General features: G+C 46.1%; 1 protein-coding gene across 1 annotated transcript in view; it reads right to left on the bottom strand.

The window, feature by feature from the left end:
* The window catches only part of ZMYM2 (zinc finger MYM-type containing 2), a 236,553-nt gene that overhangs the window by 72,355 nt on the left and 145,813 nt on the right, over positions 1-18,385 (bottom strand). The window contains exons 14-16 of the mRNA XM_082248171.1: positions 17,914-18,029; positions 9,055-10,267; positions 8,859-8,966 (exon numbers count right to left, since the gene is read on the bottom strand). Coding sequence (XP_082104297.1) covers positions 8,859-8,966; positions 9,055-10,267; positions 17,914-18,029 — 1,437 coding nt within the window. The remainder of the gene's footprint in view (positions 1-8,858; positions 8,967-9,054; positions 10,268-17,913; positions 18,030-18,385) is intronic.

The raw sequence follows: 18,385 nt of genomic DNA, 5'->3' as shown, positions 1-18,385 counted from the left end.
CATTCGTATGCCCAACGCGTTGTCCCCAGAGTCGTGTGTCCACAGTGGTATGCCCAGTGTGATGTACCCAGAGCTGTGTGTACTGTCTGTGTCATGTGTCCAGACTTGTGTGCCCACAAAGGGGTGTACCCAGACTCATGTGCCCAATGTGATGTCCCCAGAGTCATCTGCCCTGTGTGGGGTGATCAGTCGCATGCCCAATGTGATGTCCCCAGAGTCATCTGCCCTGTGTGGGGTGATCAGTCGCATGCCCAATGTGATGTACCCAGAGTCGTATGCCCACAGTGGAGTACCTAGAGTTTTGTGTACTGCGTCATGTGCCCACAATGGTGTGACGGGTTGTGCGCCCAGCGTGATGTCCCCAGAGTCATCTGCCCTGTGTGGGGTGATCAGTTGTATGGCCTGTGTTGTGTGCCCAGCAGAAGTATGGAAATGCTTGGTGACTTTCCAGGTCCTGCACTCGGAATGTGGACAAGACAGGTGACAGCTCCCACTTCTCAGAAGAGCCAAAAGGAGGCCACAAGCAGGAAAATTCTGAAAGTTCTGCTCAGATGACAGCCAACTTCCTGCCCACAACATACATGGCTGATGTCGAGCTGCAGCACCTACACCTGTCTAATCTACGGCCGCATGAACGTGATGACGCGGTAACCAAAATGGTTACCGCCCCCTTCCGCGTCATCACGTTCATGCAGCCGGCCCCCCTCCAGTGACGCTTCCGCTGCCTGTGATTGGTTTGCTGCTGCTGGCCAGTCACATCCAGGCAAACCGCGGCCGGCCCTCCCCGCTGCCAGTGATTGGTGCACTGCACGATCATCTCCTCGGCTGCTGCGTGACAGCGCACGGGCATACCGCGGACCCGGAAGACAAATAGTATGTGGCACTGGCAAACATTACTGAATTAATAAATTACACTAAAGTCTTTAATCATCCACTCCCCCCGCCGCTCCCCGCTCCTCCCCAGTTACATTTCCATGACTTTTCCAAAACCTTAGTGGAATCCTAATTTTCCATGACCTTTCCAGGCCTGGAAAGTGTCATCTCCAAATTTCAAAACTTTTCCAGGTTTTCAAGGACCGTACGAACCCTGATATTAGTAGGGTAATACCGCCCCCTACAGGAGTAGGACACTAGGCAGAAAAAATTTCTGGCTACGCCTATGGGCAGTCCCTGGGGGTATACCCTCTCTCTTCCGGCATAGGATGTCAGTTTTGTATCAAAGCAGTGTCAGAAAAGTAACACCAACCCAACTCAAAATAGAGGGGCGGGTACTGCTTCCGTCAATGAACCTGAGAGAAAAGGATTTTACGGTAAGTCAAAAATCCAGTTTTCTCTATCGTTCATTGACGGACGTAGTCCTCTGATGCATATCAGTAGGGACATCCCAAAGCAGTACCAAAATGAGGAGTGTGAACAGCAGAACAAATAAAAAACAGTCCCCAAGGACAACATGGCCAACCAGGCAACACAGGACTCATCAGAACAACCAGATGAGGTCCACCTGAAAACACAAGAACACCCTCAAGGAAGGCCAAGGGGCCCCCTAAACAGCGGACTGCAAAACCTTGCGGGCAAAGGAGGGATCTGCAGATGCCATCACATCCACCTTATAAAATTTGGTAAAGGTGTGAACAGATAGATGACCAAGTCGCCGCCTTGCACACCTGAAGCACAGGCGCCTGATGGCGAAAGGCCCAGGAAGCACTAAGCGCCCGAGTAGAGTGCGCCTTGACAGGGAAAGGTGGAACCTGACCCTTAATGGAATAAGCCTGCACTACTGTCTGTCTGATCCATCTGGAAATAGTCGCAGCATACGCAGGCAGCCCCTTCTTTGGGCCATCCGTGAGCACAAAGAGCAAGTCAGACTTACGAAAAGACTCGGCAGACGCCAAATACACCCCGAACACACGAACAACATCCAGGGTATGCAGAGCAAATTCCTTAGGATGTATAGGCTTAGAGCACATGGAAGGTAATACAATGTCCTCATTCAGGTGAAAACTGGAAACCACCTTCCGCAGGAAAGACTGATCCGGCCGAAGTACCACCTTGTCCTTGTGAACCACCAGATAGGAAGAACGTCAGGACAGCGCCGCCAGTTCGACACCCTGCGCGCAGAAGTGATAGCCAGGAGGGGGGGGTCACAACAGGACAGAGGGAACCCTGGAGTGTGAGGGTCCGACCATCCCAGAGAGAAGGCCTGCGTCCACCCCAAAACCCACCGGGGGGTTTTAACATTTACTCACCATACCGGGAGCACAGGTGGGCGCAATCTCATGACAGGACCCCACGCAACCGGAGTAGGGGGGATGTCGGCCAAATAGGAATTCTGCAACATCAGCATAGACCCTGTCATGAGTCCTGGCGAGGCATTTAACTCGCGGGGTCAGTCCCCGTCCAGCGGGATTGTGTCGTGGCTGACCCAGCGCGGAGCTAAGGCCTGCACGCGCTCAATGGCGAGACTGGGGTGACCACTGGATATGGGGGTTCAGTCTGTCGCCCAGCCCAGCATAATTGCTTGAAGATCTCACAGGAAAAACGTTCGAGGAAAAAAAAAAAAAGACTAGCTGAAAAAAAAAAAAAAAATCTACATAAAAAAAATTACTTCTATGCCAGGACCAAAGATCCCAGCAAAGAACTAGGTCCTTACTCCTGACTAGGCAGATTAAAACTGACATTCTATGCAGGAAGAGCGGGTATACCCCCAGGGACTGCCCATAGGCGTAGCCAGAAATTCTCTGTCCTACTCCTGTAGGGGGCGGTATTACCCTACAAATATGCATCAGAGGACTGCGTCCGTCAATGAACGATAGAGAAAGATGGGTTGGGTCGCAGAACAACCTTATCCCTATGAACGACCAGATAAGGCGAACGGCAAGACAGTGCCGCCGAACTCCTGGAGCGTCTGAACCGTGATTCTCAGATCTCTCGACAGAGTGGCACATGAGCTTGCCCATAGCAGGAGATCGTCCAGATAACCGAGAACCACAATCCCCCTCTGTATGCTACACAATACAAGCCTATGCAACACTATTTACTCCAGCATGGAAGAAGTCCTATTTTACCTCAATTTTCTTTATCATCGAAGCCGCGGTATCTTCTTATGAACTTGTGTTGCAGCCATAAGCACCAAAAATAAAGGTGTTGCAAATAAAGACAACCTGAATTTGGCAGGCACAGTGGAAAAAGCAAGAATACTACTGCATAGTTTTCATTAATTTTGTGCAGGAGTTTCTGATCAGACAATACCAGAAAAAGTATTAAAAAATTATTGTATGACCTCCCTAATGTTTTGAAAATTTACACTCTGCTAAGAAAAGCTGGCCATACTTTTTTTGGCTGGTGGGCTGAACAAAAATATTTTTTTTATAGATTTCTCAATTCACACAAACAAGTTGGGTGGAGGAATCGGTCGCCGCTGGGACATTATTCAGGAACGGCTCCTGCTGCTGTCAGAATGCACTGATCAGCAGCTGCAGCCACTGATAGTGGAACATTTTCCTCCTCATCTATTTGAAAGTTTATTAAATGTTCGAATTCTGTCAAAAAGGAGACTGTCACATACTGCCCGAGGCTTGTCCACCAGGAATCTGAGTATATCCATGTATCAGGTTTTCCTGGGCCAATTTGCAGCAATAAGGATTGTCAGAATCTGTTCTCTCCCTCTCTTGTGGAGGAGTCGAGGGAGAAGCAGCACTGGAGGAAATGCAAACACCAGTCAGAACAGGGACCAATGAATCACCAGGAAATACACTGCAAAGTCCAGGAGATCCATGGATCTGGCCACAAACCTGTTGTTGAATTGGGAGCTCATATGGTGTTCCCAACCACTGATCGAGCAACAGGAATTTTCCACTCCTGGTATGTAGATGACCGAGTTGGAATGTGGAGCTCCACCCAGAAGAGAAACTGGCTTGCTTTTTATTCAGGGCTGTCTGACTTCTTGTACGCCCTTTATGGTTTATGCAAGGCACAACCATGGCGTTGTCTGACTACACCTTTAATGGGTGACCAAGAAGGAGGTTCAGTTTTATTGATAAATGTTCTAGAATATTATTGGGGCGTGTCAACACCTGTGGAGACCAGGTGCTCTGGCCAATCAGTGAATTGTAGATCCTGCCCTGGCCTAACAGGCTGGCCTCCGTTGTTCCCACCTCAGGAAGAGGGACGAACAATTTCGCAGATTCTAGGGCTAAGTTGGAAAATCACCAGGTCAGGGTGGAGATCTGGTATACCTTGTTCCACATTAACATCCCTGGCAGTATGATTCTTTTGGATTTTAGGTGCTGAAAGCGGTACCATTATTTTGCATGTAATTCTAGTGAATGAGCAGCCCAAACCAACTGTATACATTATATATATATATACAGTTGGTTTGGGCTGCTCATTCACAAGAATTACATATATATATATATATATATATATATATATATATATATATATATATATGTCTCACCGCTGAGACACATCGCTGGATCCCGGTGACAAGGTAAGAAACCTCTTTTACAGGATTCAGCGATGCTTCTGGCAGTACCCCGAGTGTGGCTCGGGGTTACCGCTTTTGGCTCTGAAATTTAACCCCGAGCCACACTCGAGAATACCGCTAAGGTTAAGAGAATGTTGACATAACATTTCTGGACCAGACTGATGTGAATAGCAACAGACTCTCCTCTACTCCAGAGTGAAGGTGCTCCTTCATTGTGAGGAGGGCTTCTAGGTAAGCTTGGAGGGTTTAGCGGTCCAAGGCTAGCAATGAAAAAATTGTATCACCTTTGACTTAGAGAAGGCCATTTGGGTGGAGGGAAAAGGACTGCTTTCATTAAGAAGGCGTAATAGCAGGCTTAGTCTTTATTTTGGAGTAAAAATATCTTCCCCCCAGTTATTCCTTGATAAATTCCTAGATTTGATTTACTATGGTGCTCACCATTGAAAGGCACCTCTAAAAGAAGCCTTTTGCAAGAAGGCTCAGCAGAACAAGCCCTAATCCACAAAATTCTGTGCATGTGTACAGATGCTAGGGTCATCCTAGAGGCAGGGCAAAGTACATTCTCCAGGGCATTAAAGAGCAGCACTGAAGAGATGACCTTTGATTGGTGCTAGAAGAATAGGGTCTGCAAACACAGAATTATGTTGTCTATTCATTTTTCCAGTCTGACAAATGGGCAGGACCAGCAAGAGTAAAAGATCCATTCAATAGGGTTGAATCTACAGCATCTACAGGCAGAATCTTTAAAAGGAAAAAGTCAACAAGAACAGCAATATGCTTTCTAGCAGGATCCACTACCAGGACTGACTTTTTTCACAAGTTCCTTCTCCACAGAAAATAACTCTGTAAAAATTGATGCCTTTTCAGGATTTGTTAAATCGTCATGCGTGTAGAGAGGAAGACTTCTGTCTAGTTCCCTTCAGTTTTGCCTGAAGAGATTCCAGTGCTATTAAACTAATAGCTAGGGAAAGCTGCATCATAAATTGGCTCACAAGAGAAACCATAGGAAGCATATGGAATGACGCTTTAGTTGGTCTCCCACAAAATACAGAAGAAAATCCCTCGGCATCCACTTCATCTTCCTCCATATATTCCTTTAACTACTTCGAAAGCGGGCCATAGTAAAAAGACGTGCTCAAGTTGAAGTGGATTATGGCTGTAGCAATATGCCATGATCCTGGTATTGTTTTTGTTTTAACTGGCGATTCTCTAACCACTAAAAGTAATACCAGCGGCTGATTAGTCGGTGGTTCTCGTGCTTACCGGGATGATCGGTGAGTCCGGAAACTGGCCGGTGAGTTTGGGAACTGATCTGGCGGCTGACCACAGAGGTTAGCTGAAGATGGCCTCAGCTAAACTCTATGGTCTAGGAGGACCGGAATGACGTCAAAGTCACTTCCAGTTCTGGTCCGATGTAAACAATGCTATTTATTGTTTTGAAAGCTTTTTCAAATTTTTTTCCAAACGCTTTCCATTGTAGAGGAGAGACATGGGGTTTTATAGACCCCCAGATCTCTCCATAAAGAGGACCTGTCATGCTGTATTGGTATCGCCAGGGAGCTTTATACTTCAAGTGATAGCATTAAAAGTCATCAGAAAAAAAACGGAAAAAGGGACAGTAAAAAAAAAAAAAAAAAATTGTTTTTTTATTATTATTTTAAAAGCGCCCACGTGTCTCCCTGTGCTTGTGCACAGTGGCGAATGCATACGTAGGTCATACCCCACATATGTAAACTGTGTTCACACCACAAGTGAGGTATTTCCCTGAATGTTATAGCAAAGGCAATAATTCTAGCACTAGATCTCCTCTAACTCTAAACTGGTAACCAGTAAAAAATGTTAAAATCGTCGCCTGTGGAGAATTTTCCGTAGTTTGGGGCCATTCCAAGAGCATGCACAATTTTAAAGCATGACATGTTGGGTATCTACTGGGCGTTTCATATTTTGACAAAAATATGATTGAAAAATCATTGCGTAAAATACCGTGTGACATAAATTGGAACGACAGTCATTTTATTCTCTAGGGAATCTACTAAAAAAATGTATATTGTTTGGGGGCGCTAAGTAATTTTCACGCAAACACTGATTTTTACATACAGGAAAGAAGTGTCAGAATTGGTCTGGTAGGCAAGGGGTTAAGAATGAGGCGTCATTCTCCTGAAAGGATTCAAACGGGGAGGCAGTAGAGAGGTTTTGGGCCCTGGAGACTGAAGGCTTCAAAAGGGCAAAGAATTTTCCAAAGAAATCAGACATAGTTGCAGTGAAATGTGCCTTAATCAGAAGGGCTGTTGCACATGAGTGGCAGCCAGAACAGGAAAACAGCTGAGCTTTTTGTTGGTTTTTCTCAGTCGTCTGTAGCACAAGTGACATTGGTCTCTTTTGTCTCAGCTCTTCTGCGCCTTGTGAGGGTTACGCACAAAACAGGGGCAGAATCAGTTTTACATAACGCAGCAGCATCCACACATGCATGATATCCAATAGAGGTAATTTAGGTTTACCAAGCCAATATATATTTGTACACTGGTACAGACTGCTATTCCAGGGCTTCTCTCAGCCAATGTGACTCCAGTGCTGACAGAGAGGGGCAAACAAGGATACTGTGCAGACAAGCTGTCCACACAGTACCCAAGATTGTAATATTGCACAATAAAAAATTTCACTGATTCAAAAAGGCAGGCTTAATCCACCCACCAACTTACAATTTCTGGGCAATTGAGGGCTATTTTTATGCATTTGGCCAAGGCATCCCTGACAACTCAAGAAGGCACCACAGTTGAAAAAGGCTGGTACAGTAAAACCTTGGATTGCGAGCATAATTCGTTCGGGAAACATGCTTTTAATCAAGTACTCTTATATCAAAGCGAATTTTCCCATAAGAAATACTGGAAACTCAGATGATCCGTTCCACAACTATTTATTGATAAGTCTTTCAGTTTATAGTGTATATACAAAGATTATAGCAATGCGATAGGTTGTGTCATAAAATGTCCATCCACAAATGGCAGCCTCCACAAGGGGGTTAGAAGCAAAATCCAGCAGGAGCTATAGAGTATAAAAGAGAAGAGAGGCGCCTCTAAGTGTAGCAGTATGGGGACATTTAATGAAGGTACATCATTTAGCAACTCACATGGTTGATGATTAAAGAGGCACATCTAAGTATGCAGGTATCCGGGGTAAAGCTGTCCACATAGACCATCTTCTGAACCACTGGCTCTCACCGATGTCAGTCTGCAATTGTGATTGGGAAGACTACCCTGCAGTAGAGTGATCTGAGCGCAGTGTGGAAGGGTGTGATGAAGATTACAGTGCGGAGGATGGTCTATGTGGAAAGCTTTACCCCGGATGCCTGCATACTTAGATGTGCCTGTTTTAATCATCAACCATGTGAGCTGCTAAATATTGAGCCTTCATTAAATGTAACAATATTGCTACACTTAGCGGCGCCTCTCTTCTCTTTTATACCCAGTTGTGACATGATGCTACTTGTATATCAAGACATCGCTTGTATATCAAGTCAAAATTTTTTTTAAAAATGTGCTTGTCTTGCAAAGCGCTCTCAAACCAAGTTACTCTCAAACCAAGGTTTCACTGTATAGGCATTTTCAGAGGGGGGAGAACACACTAAGTGAAAGAATGCCCCACATGTAAAAATTGGAAACACAATTACTGGAAAACCCCCGTCCTACCTCATCTGCCTTGCAGGCTCCCAGAGGGGACCAAGCTTCACTCGGCATGATGAGCATACCCCGTGAAAGGTTCTTCAGGGCCTGGGTGACATAGGATTGGTCTACGGCCCTGGATGTGTATAGCATCTTGCAGCTAATTACACTTATTGCGCCATGTGAGCACCAGAAGTGTCAGTTGAAGATGTAAAAAAATAAAAAATGGTGTAGAAAAATTTCCAGAGGAGAAGAGGTTCATCGCCTAAGGACACTAGCAAAAAATTTGAGTCCCACGGAGTGCATGGGGTTTTATGCAGGTGCAAAGCTTTTACCAGTGTCCAATCACCTGAAGATGGCAGAATATAAGTTATTGTCTATGGTTATGTACACTGTACTATTAAGTTAATCCTCCTAGACAGCTGTCACCAGAATGGGTATGCCCCTAAGACTTCCCTCTCCACTCCTATGCTCATGACAACTATAAAATTTTGTATTCCCCATTCATTTCTGTACTGGAGACAATGGTCACCAGTGAATTCCTAGTGGGAACACCCATTTCTAATCGATCACAGATCTAGCTAATGCACAATGCAGCCTACATCAGATAATACCCAGATGGGTAGAACACCTAGAGTTATCAGAGAAGTATGCTTGTAGTACAAAATGGGTATTAATATAAACGGATTCTAAGTTTCAACATTTAAACTTACCCCTTGGAAAATCATCCTCAATGTCCAGTTCTGGCTCATATGTCACATATGGTAAGCTTGGTGGGCTATCAGCACTGCAGCTTTTAGATTTATCCACTTGTATTTCATCTGCAGGTGAAAACAGCTGTATTAGTTTAAGTTTACCTATCTCCTGAATTCCTTGGAGATTGACAGGACAGGGTTTAAGTCCACATACCAGTAACATCACACAATGTTTGTTCTTCAGTTAAAGGATCTTCTATTTCCACAACTTCTACAGGATGAAATGGGCTTTCATCTGACAGATCATCTTCTGTTACCTCGTCTTCTTCCTTCATATCCTCATTCAGATCGTCATTCAGATCGTCATTCAGATCGTCATTCAGATCGTCATTCAGATCGTCATTCAGATCGTCATTCAGACCGTCATTCAGACCGTCATTCAGACCGTCATTCAGACCGTCATTCAGACCGTCATTCAGACCGTCATTCAGACCGTCATTCAGACCGTCATTCAGACCGTCATTCAGACCGTCATTCAGACCGTCATTCAGACCGTCATTCAGACCGTCATTCAAATCGTCATTCAAATCGGCTTTCAGATCGTCATTCAAATCGGCTTTCAGGTCATCATTCAAATCGGCTTTCAGGTCATCATTCAAATCGGCTTTCAGGTCATCATTCAAATCGGCTTTCAGGTCATCATTCAAATCGGCTTTCAGGTCATCATTCAAATCGGCTTTCAGGTCATCATTCAAATCTGCTTTCAGGTCATCATTCAAATCTGCTTTAGGGTCATCATTCAAATCTGCTTTCAGATCATCATTCAAATCTGCTTTCAGATCATCATTCAAATCTGCTTTCAGATCATCATTCAAATCTGCTTTCAGATCATCATTCAAATCTGCTTTCAGATCATCATTCAAATCTGCTTTCAGATCATCATTTAAATCTGCTTTCAGATCATCAGTCAAATCAGCTTTCAGATCATCAGTCAAATCTGCTTTCAGATCATCAGTCAAATCTGCTTTCAGATCATCATTCAAATCTGCTTTCAGATCATCAGTCAAATCTGCTTTCAGATCATCAGTCAAATCTGCTTTCAGATCATCTTTCAAATCTGCTTTCAGATCATCTTCTTCCTTTATGTCCTCTTTCAAAGAATCATCATCTTCTCTTAGCTCATCTTCATTGTTTACCAGTGTATTCCACAACACTTCTCTGTCCTCCTGATCTACTTTTTCCTCTTCTTCCAAGTCTTCATCCTTTAATGACAAGGAGTCATCCATCTCTTCCTGCTTGTCCAGCTCAATCTTTAGATGATCTTTTACCTTTAGTTCCATGTCTAGTTTTAAGTCTTTCAGCTTAAATTCTTCATTTAATTCTTTGATTTTGTCCCAATCAGCTGGCACAAAAACAGGAACAGGAACCTGTAAGAAATGTTAAGCGTTACTACCCTCAGTTAAATAAAATATACAGTACTGTGCAAACGTTTTAAGCGGGTGTGAATAAATGCTGAAAAGTAAAAATGCTTTAAAAAATATCTATTTTTTTATTTACAAAATGCAAATCGAGCGAACAGAAGAAAAATCTTAAACAATTCAATATTTAATGTTCCTACCCTTTGGCATTAAACCAGTATCAATTCTCACACTTGCACAGTCAGGAATTTTGTAGGAATAAAGTCAGGTGTATGATTAACCAATCATACCAAGCAGGTGCTAATGATTATCCATTTCATATGTAGGTTGAAACACAGTCATTAACTTAAACAAACAGCTGTGTAGGAGCCTTAAAACTGGGTAAGGTGAGGTTGTGGAAGACCGTTTCATTGTACAAGTACAAGTCATACACCTTGGCAAGACTGAGAACAGCAACAAGACAACAAGGTAGTTAATACTCAGTGTTGCCAACCTACCAGATTGAATTTACAAACAGTACGACACCCAAAATTTTCCTGGCACAGCAAAGTTTTAACTGACATTTTCAAAAGTTACAAAATTAAAGTTTTAAGTGCACATTTCTGTATTTAGGCTACAGACAAGTACAACATGCAATAAGCAATGTGATTTAAGGTAGATACTAAGGCAAAAACATGTTTATTTTATTTTCAATATAGCAAGTAATTAGCTCAAGGACAGAACTCCAGAAGGTAAAAAATTAGAACAGGCGGGCAAGCACACACTTGAAACAGACTCTCACAGTGACACTGACAGTAGTGTGCAAGCAGCACAGACGATGACGACACCTCACTAAGACGTCCCCTCCTGAGTCACAGTGACAGTATCTCGCTACGCCAGGTGATCCCTTCAGTCCAAACACTGACAGTCCCGCTCCCAGCTTGTCTTGCTCCTGTCCAGCAGACCCACACACTAGGCTCTGACCTTTCTCCATGGCTTCCTTGCACCACGACATCACATGACACACTCAGGACCTGCCTCTGCCAGACCTACACCCCGCCGCCAAACACACTGTAGTAGGCACTCAGATGGTCTTGGCCGGCTTCATGCGTAGTTCCGAATTAAGCGTTAGTCATATTTTTAATGGCAAACTTTTCCCATCAATGGCATTTACTGGCAGGATAAAAGTGCCAGTTTTTTACTGCCTGACAGTAAAAATACTGACGGTTGGCAACACTGGTTTTACTGCAACAGCAAGGACTCTCCCAGGCAAAGATCTCAAAGTTGACTGGGATTTCAAGATGGCCTGTTCAAGCTCTTTTGAAGAAGCACAAAGAAACAGGCAATGTTGAGGACTGTAGATGCAGTGGTCAACCAAGGATACTTGATGTGGCAGATGAAAGACAAATCATACATACTTCTTAGTAGGTGCCCTAGACTGAGGAGTCAAGATTTGAAATATTTGGCTGTAACAGGAGGTAATTTCACCAAAGGGCTGGAAAGCAGTACAATAATGATTGCCTGGAGTCAACAGTGAAGCATGGTGGAGGATCCTTGCAAGTCTGGGGCTGCATTTCTGCAAATGGAGTTGGAGATTTGGTCAGGATCAATGGTGTCCTCAATGCTGAGAAATACAGGCAGATACTTATCCATCATGCTATGCCACTAGGGAGGCGCGTGTTTCGCCCCAAATTTATTCTGCAGCAGGACAACAACCCCAAACAGCCAATGTCCTTAAGAACTATCTTCGGCGTAAAGAACAAGGAGTCCTGGAAGTGATGGTTTGCCTCCCACAGAGCCCTGATCTCAACAACATCAAGTCTGTCTGGGATTACATGAAGGAACAGATTGATTTGAGGCTGTCTACATCCACAGAAAATGTGTGGTTAGTTCTCCAAGAGGTTTGGAACAACCTACCTGCCGAGTTCCTGTAACTAGAAGAATTGATGATGTTTTGAAGGTAAAGGGTAGTCACGCCACATATTTACTTTCCATTTAGTCAATTGATAAAAAAAAAAGAAAAAGAAAATAGGATTTTTTACTTACCGTAAAATCTATTTATCTGATGTTCATTGACGGACACAGCTCCGGATTCTTCTTAACCATTGGGTTATAGTGCCCCCTACAGGAGTAGGACACTAGGCAGGAAAAAGCTCGACTACGCCCATGGGCAGTCCCAGCGGGTATACACCCACTCTCAATTATAGGCACTCAGTTTTGTTACAAGCAGTGTTAGAAGAAAGCCAACTCCACAGAGGGGTGGGTGCTGTGTCAGTCATGAACATCAGAGAAATGGATTTTACGATAAGTCAAAAATTCAATTTTCGCTTTTGTTCATTGACGAACACCGCTCCTGATTCTTCTTAACCATTGGGACGTCCCAAAGCAGCGTTAAATATGAGGGGTGGGGAAAAAAAGCAGAAAAAAAATTCCAAGGCTAACCACAGCCACCAGGTAACACGGAGCTCAACCATAAACAACTGGAGCACACCTGGAAAAAAAAAACAAAAAAAACAAACATACACCCTCAAAGAGAACCAGGTCCTCTAAGCAGCAGCCAGCAAAACCTTGCGGCCAAAAGAAGCATCCGTAGATGCCAACACATCCACTGTATAAAAATTTTGTAAAAGTTTGCGCCGACGACCAGGTGGCCGCCTTGCAAACCTGCATCACTGATGCTTGATGAGGGAAGCCCAGGAGACACTAAAGCGCCCTAGTAGAGTGCTCCTTGACAGGGAAAAGAGGAACCTGACACCTGATGCAATAGGCCTGAACCCCCCTCTCTCTGATCCATCTGGAAATGGTCGCAGACAACCCTTTCTGAGGGCTGTCCGTGAGCACAAAGTCGGACATCAAAAAAAGACTCCATAGCTGCCAGGTACACCCTAATTGCCCGGACCACATCCAAGGCATGCAAGGCAATTTCCTTCGGATGTTTTGTCTAGGACACAGGGAAGCCCAACACAATGTCTACATTCAAATGACAGTCAGAGACCACCTTAGGAAGGAATGACGGACAGGGGCGAAGCCCCACCTTATCCTTGTGAATCACCAATAAGGTGGACAGGATAACGCCGCCAGTTCCAACACCCTGCACGCAGAAGCGATAGCCACCAAAAAAGGACACCTTCTGGGGCAGCGCAAGCAGGGAAAGCTCCCGAATATTTTCAAAGGGAGGCTACTATAGAGCTGAAAGCACCACATTAAGATCCCAGGGCAGCAACGGAGACCGCACTGAAGAAACCAAATATCGGACACCCTGAAGAAAAAGGTACACACCAGGGAGTGTGAGGCCAAAGGTCGTTGGAAAAAGACCGCCAAGGCCGATAACTGGCCCTTGATGGTACTCAAGGCCAATTTCTGTTCAACCCCCCCCCCCATGATGGAAGGTTAAGATCTGACCCACCAAGAAGCAGCGAGGATGAACCCCAAGAGACTCACACCACGAAATGTACGTCTTCTACGTACAATGGTAGATCTTCCTAGAAGTAGATTTCGTAGCTTTTAACACCGTAGGAAACACAGACTCAGACTCAGACAAACCTCTAACCTTCAGCACCTGGCGTTCAACAGCCAAGCTGTGAAAGCCAGCGACTGTAAAGCAGGATGCAAGATCGGTCCTTGGGACAGCAGATCCTCCCTGAGAGGAAGTCCCCAAAGGAGCATCAGCGACCATACCGATCGGCGTATCAAGACTGGCGAGGTCAGTCCAGACGGAATCTAGAAATTTGAGAGGGCTGGAACCAAATCGATCAACCCACCTTAGAATACCGGCTACTTACCGAGCCGACAGGACACTACTCGTGCCCCCTTGGTGATGGACAGTGGCATCGTCCAAAACAATTTGTACCAGACACCCCTGAAGATGAATTGTCCAATGAGCCAGACAAAAGGCTGACGGCTCGGATTTCCAGACCCCCTGAGCACATCAGTGCTGAGGACGCCTCTCCACCCAGACAGGCTGGCATCCGTGGTGACAACCGTCCAGTACAGGGGGGGGGGGGGGGGGGGGGAAGAAAGGATGTTTCCTGTCAAAGTGCCAGAAAATTAAGCCACCTCTAGAGACTGGATGGATCCCTGTCCCATTCCACCAGAATCTATTTAGCAGAGACAGTGTGTGGAACTGTGCAAACAGACCGCCTTGAGGGTGGATACCATCAGGCCCAGGACACGCATGCAAGCCTGGAGGGATGACCGCTTGCCGAACAACAGAAGCTGAATTGTCTCCTGCAATGGAGTTTTTCCTGAGGAAGAAATGCTGTTGGCTGAAGCAGAGTTCCAGAGTCAGACCCAGACAGTCCGGTTTTGGCGGACATAACCAAAGCAGACTCCTGAAGGTTCAGAATCCAACCAAACTCTCTCAGAGTTCGCAGAGCAATCTCCAGTTGTCCATTAGAGCAGTCGGAGACTCCGCTCTCAGAAGAAGATAGTCCAGGTACCCCAGTACCGCGATTCCCCACTGACTCAAACAATGTCAGCATCGGGGCTAACACTTTTGTGAAGACCTGAGGAGCAGAGGCGAGACCAGAGGTCCACGCCACAATTCAATAATGCTCCTCACTCACAGCAAAATGAATGTGGTGACCGGCACATATTAGAACGTGCAGGTAGGCGTCCTTGATGTTGATAGAAGCGAGATGAAATCACCAACGTAGGGACGCCACTACCAATTGAATGGACTGCAGGCACAAATGCTGTACTTGCACAAGCAGTTTAGCACCTTGAGATCCAGAATTGGATGTACCTTGCCTTCCTTCCTGAGAACTGTAAAGAGGTTTGAGTAAAAACCCCTGAAAACTTTCTGAAATCGGAACAATCACCCCTTGAAGGAACAAGTCTTGCACTACCCTAAAGAGACCCGTAAGTGATCTGGGGACAAGTGCAGGTTGGAAGGGAAGAACCTTTCTGGAGGATAAGGCCGAACTCAATCTCGTAGTGGACCGAATAACTTTGTGGACCCTTTTGTCCTAAAGCAGGGAGGTCCATGGATCCGGAAACCAGCGAAGACATCCCCCCCACCCCCCTACATGCAGAGGCCGCATTGTCCGTGGGTCTGAAAGAGCCAGCTAGGTGCTTGCAAGACCAGGTCCTCTTGCTACCTCCGGTGGAGGCCCTGACTTTTTATCCCTTGTCTTGAGACCCCGAGGGACGAAAAAACCTCTTATGAGCTTAGCAGAATGGCCCACGTCTACAACGGGGCTCCCTGCCCTTGGTAGCCTGTGGTAGAAAAGTACTCTTCCCCCGTGAGATACTTCATGTCATCCAAAGAAGCTCCAAACAAGCAATCCCCTACAAGGGGGAGAGATCAGATGAGGCCTTCTAAGAAATCTGGTACGCAGACCAGTATTTCAGCCAGATAATAGTCAGAAGGACCACTGCTGATACAGACAGCCTAGAAATCAAAGGAGCGGCATCCAAAAAGGCATCACAGATAAACTGTAGCCCCTGGACCAACTGATCCGCCAGCTCCGCAAAACAGGGGGAAACCGTTTCCCCTCCAGGTCCCAGCGAAAAAGTTTAGCCCACTCAGTCAGACCTTGCTACACCAGGGCAATAGTAAATACCGGCCTAAGTGCCAAACCAGCCACAACAAACATATGGGGGGCAAGAGCCTCAGCCCTCCTATCAGCTGGATAGTTAAAGGCCGGGGACTCATCAACGGGAAAGGAGGTACGTTTATTTAACCTGGAAACCGACAAGTTCACTACAGGTGGGACTGTCCACCTTTAAACACAGTTAATCCTCAAAAGGACACCGCAAGCAAAAAGCGCTTAGGAACCACTGCGTTTTGGACAACTCCACTGTTTTATGACAATTTTGTCAAAGTAAGCGAAAAAGGAAACACCCTCGCCGCTTTGTAGGGCCTGTAGGTGCCAAAAGGGCTTGGCGCCCCCGACGCATTAGCCGCAACCTCCATTTTTAAAAGTGTCACGCACTGACACAGTGCATCCACCAGCCCCTTTCCATGCGCTACAAGAGGAGCAGGGGAATCATCCTATCTGAGCACTCAGGGTACGTGGACGCAAAGACAGTAGGGTCGCTTATTTACTAAGCTCACCCGGAAAACAATCAGGGGAGGCCGCCAACTGCGATACTGCAAAGGGGACACCAACCAAGGGCCCACGAATGGACCACCTACTGGACCCTGCAAAAAAACAAGGGGGGGTCGCCCTCCATAGAGGGCATGATAGGAAATAGCCCCCTTAAAAGAGGGCCACCCGCCGTGACGCTGAAGCGCAGGCAGAGAACCCTGATGGTTCCGCAGTGCTAAAAGGGGCAGGTGCCCCACACAAAAAATGGTGGCAAGGCTGTCATTAAAAAATAAAGCGCCGCCACAGCCCCACCCCTTCCAAGGGAGGCACCAAGCTGACCACATGGCTTAGCAGGCCGCAAGCCATGGCCTATATTTTTGGGGAGGCCTAGCTGAAAAGTGCACAGATCCCAGGCCGGCAGAAGCCCAAAGGAAGAGTGGGGGCTTCTGATAAACGCACTGGGGCAACCCCCAATGGAGGGGCCCTATTTGGACGCGGCTTGAATTTTTTGTGGAAGCTCAGCCGCTTGGACGCGAGCCCCAGCGGAGCTGACCACCCAGGGGCAGCGGAGGGGAGGGTGGATGCCCAGATGGGAGAAAGTGGACTCAGCCACCCTCACAGGGGCCGACTCACATAGTTTGACTAGTAGGCCGCAAAGACTAAATTTTTGGCCAGATCCGGCCGCGTGCGGCGCGTACCCCCAGATGCTTAACTTTCAACCCCCCCAGCCCAACAACCACCGCAGGGAGCCCAGAGGACATCCCTCCCCCCAGTCACCAACCCCCAGGGTGGCAGAGAACCCTGCTCAACCCCCTTTTGCGCACCAGGAAAAACTCGCTCAGCAGTAACTCCAACCAGCCCCCCTTAAGAGCACGTGGCAACAGCCAGCTCATATCCTCACCCAGGGAAGAGGGGTGAAAGACCCACAGGAGGGGAACCCGGTGGTCCCACCAACCCAGGGAGGGGCCATGTCCACCCCAAAAAACTCCAGAAGTAGAGGGGGGGGGACAGCTACTTACCATACCAGGAACAGGGTGGGCACCGCTCCAGACAGACTACTACTCCATTGTATTGTGAGTGCTGTCGGCCAGAAGAAATGCTGCGAGACAGGCCAAGGCCAGGTCGTATGCGTCCTCGCAAGACAGTTAATTTGCAGGACAGCCCCCGTCCAGTGGGGCTATGTTGCTGTGGTCTGCACGCGCTCCCTGGCCAGACTGGGGGGCTCCTATGATCTAGATTATCCAGTCTGTTGTCCGATCCGGCAGTTGATTGTAGATTCTCCCAGGAACAAAATAAAGATAGGAACAAACTCCATTTAAAAAGAAGAAGAAAAAAATCGCCAGGACCAGAGATCCCACCAAGGAGCTAGGTGCTTACGCCTGACTATGCAGAAAAAAACTGAGTGCCTGGGGGTGTGGGTGTGTAATTGTGCATGTGTGTAGGAGGAAAGAATAGGAAAAAGACTGTAGAAATGTAAAGAAAAGTAGAACATGTAAGCCTGCAGTGCTGGCAGGTCTAGAGGTTCACACTCAAAGTGGAGCCTAAACTCAGGCAACAGTTCAATACAAGTCTGCTGTGAATTGGACATGGTCATCTATTCTGCAGCACAAATAAAGCGCTTTTTTTTTTTTTTTTTTTACTTACGGGGACAGGTATTGCTGTGGGAGCTGGTACTTTCTGACTGTAAAGATTCATAGGCACCGGCACATACACTGGAACTGGAATAGGCACTGGAACATACTTTGTGTTAGGGTCTTCCTCTAAATAAAGGGGAGAAAAATAATACAATGAACTGATGTTTACATTCCTTGCCATGTTTTACAATGCACGAAAAAAAATTAAGGAAAGTTAATAAAATACTGGCTTGATTTACCATTAGGTAAACCTCATCATTGCATGAATAAGAATAAAAAAAATTCTGTAGCATAAAGGAATAAGTAAACTGAGCAAAATTTGATTTGCTATAAGTTCACTGAACCCAGCAGGAAGTCTGAACCTCAAACATAGCGGACCCCACTGGAGTCTATGAAAGGTGAATTCTCTGGCCTTTAAAGCTAATTTGCAACTTTTTGTACAAAAAAAAAAAAAAAATGCATGGCTGACTATAGCCATGGGA

This window comes from Pelophylax lessonae (genome assembly GCF_965119305.1).
Source record: "Pelophylax lessonae genome assembly, chromosome: 2".
Taxonomy (NCBI): domain Eukaryota; kingdom Metazoa; phylum Chordata; class Amphibia; order Anura; family Ranidae; genus Pelophylax; species Pelophylax lessonae.
Note: the sequence above shows the minus strand (reverse complement) of the source record. Positions and strands in the feature narration are given on the sequence as shown.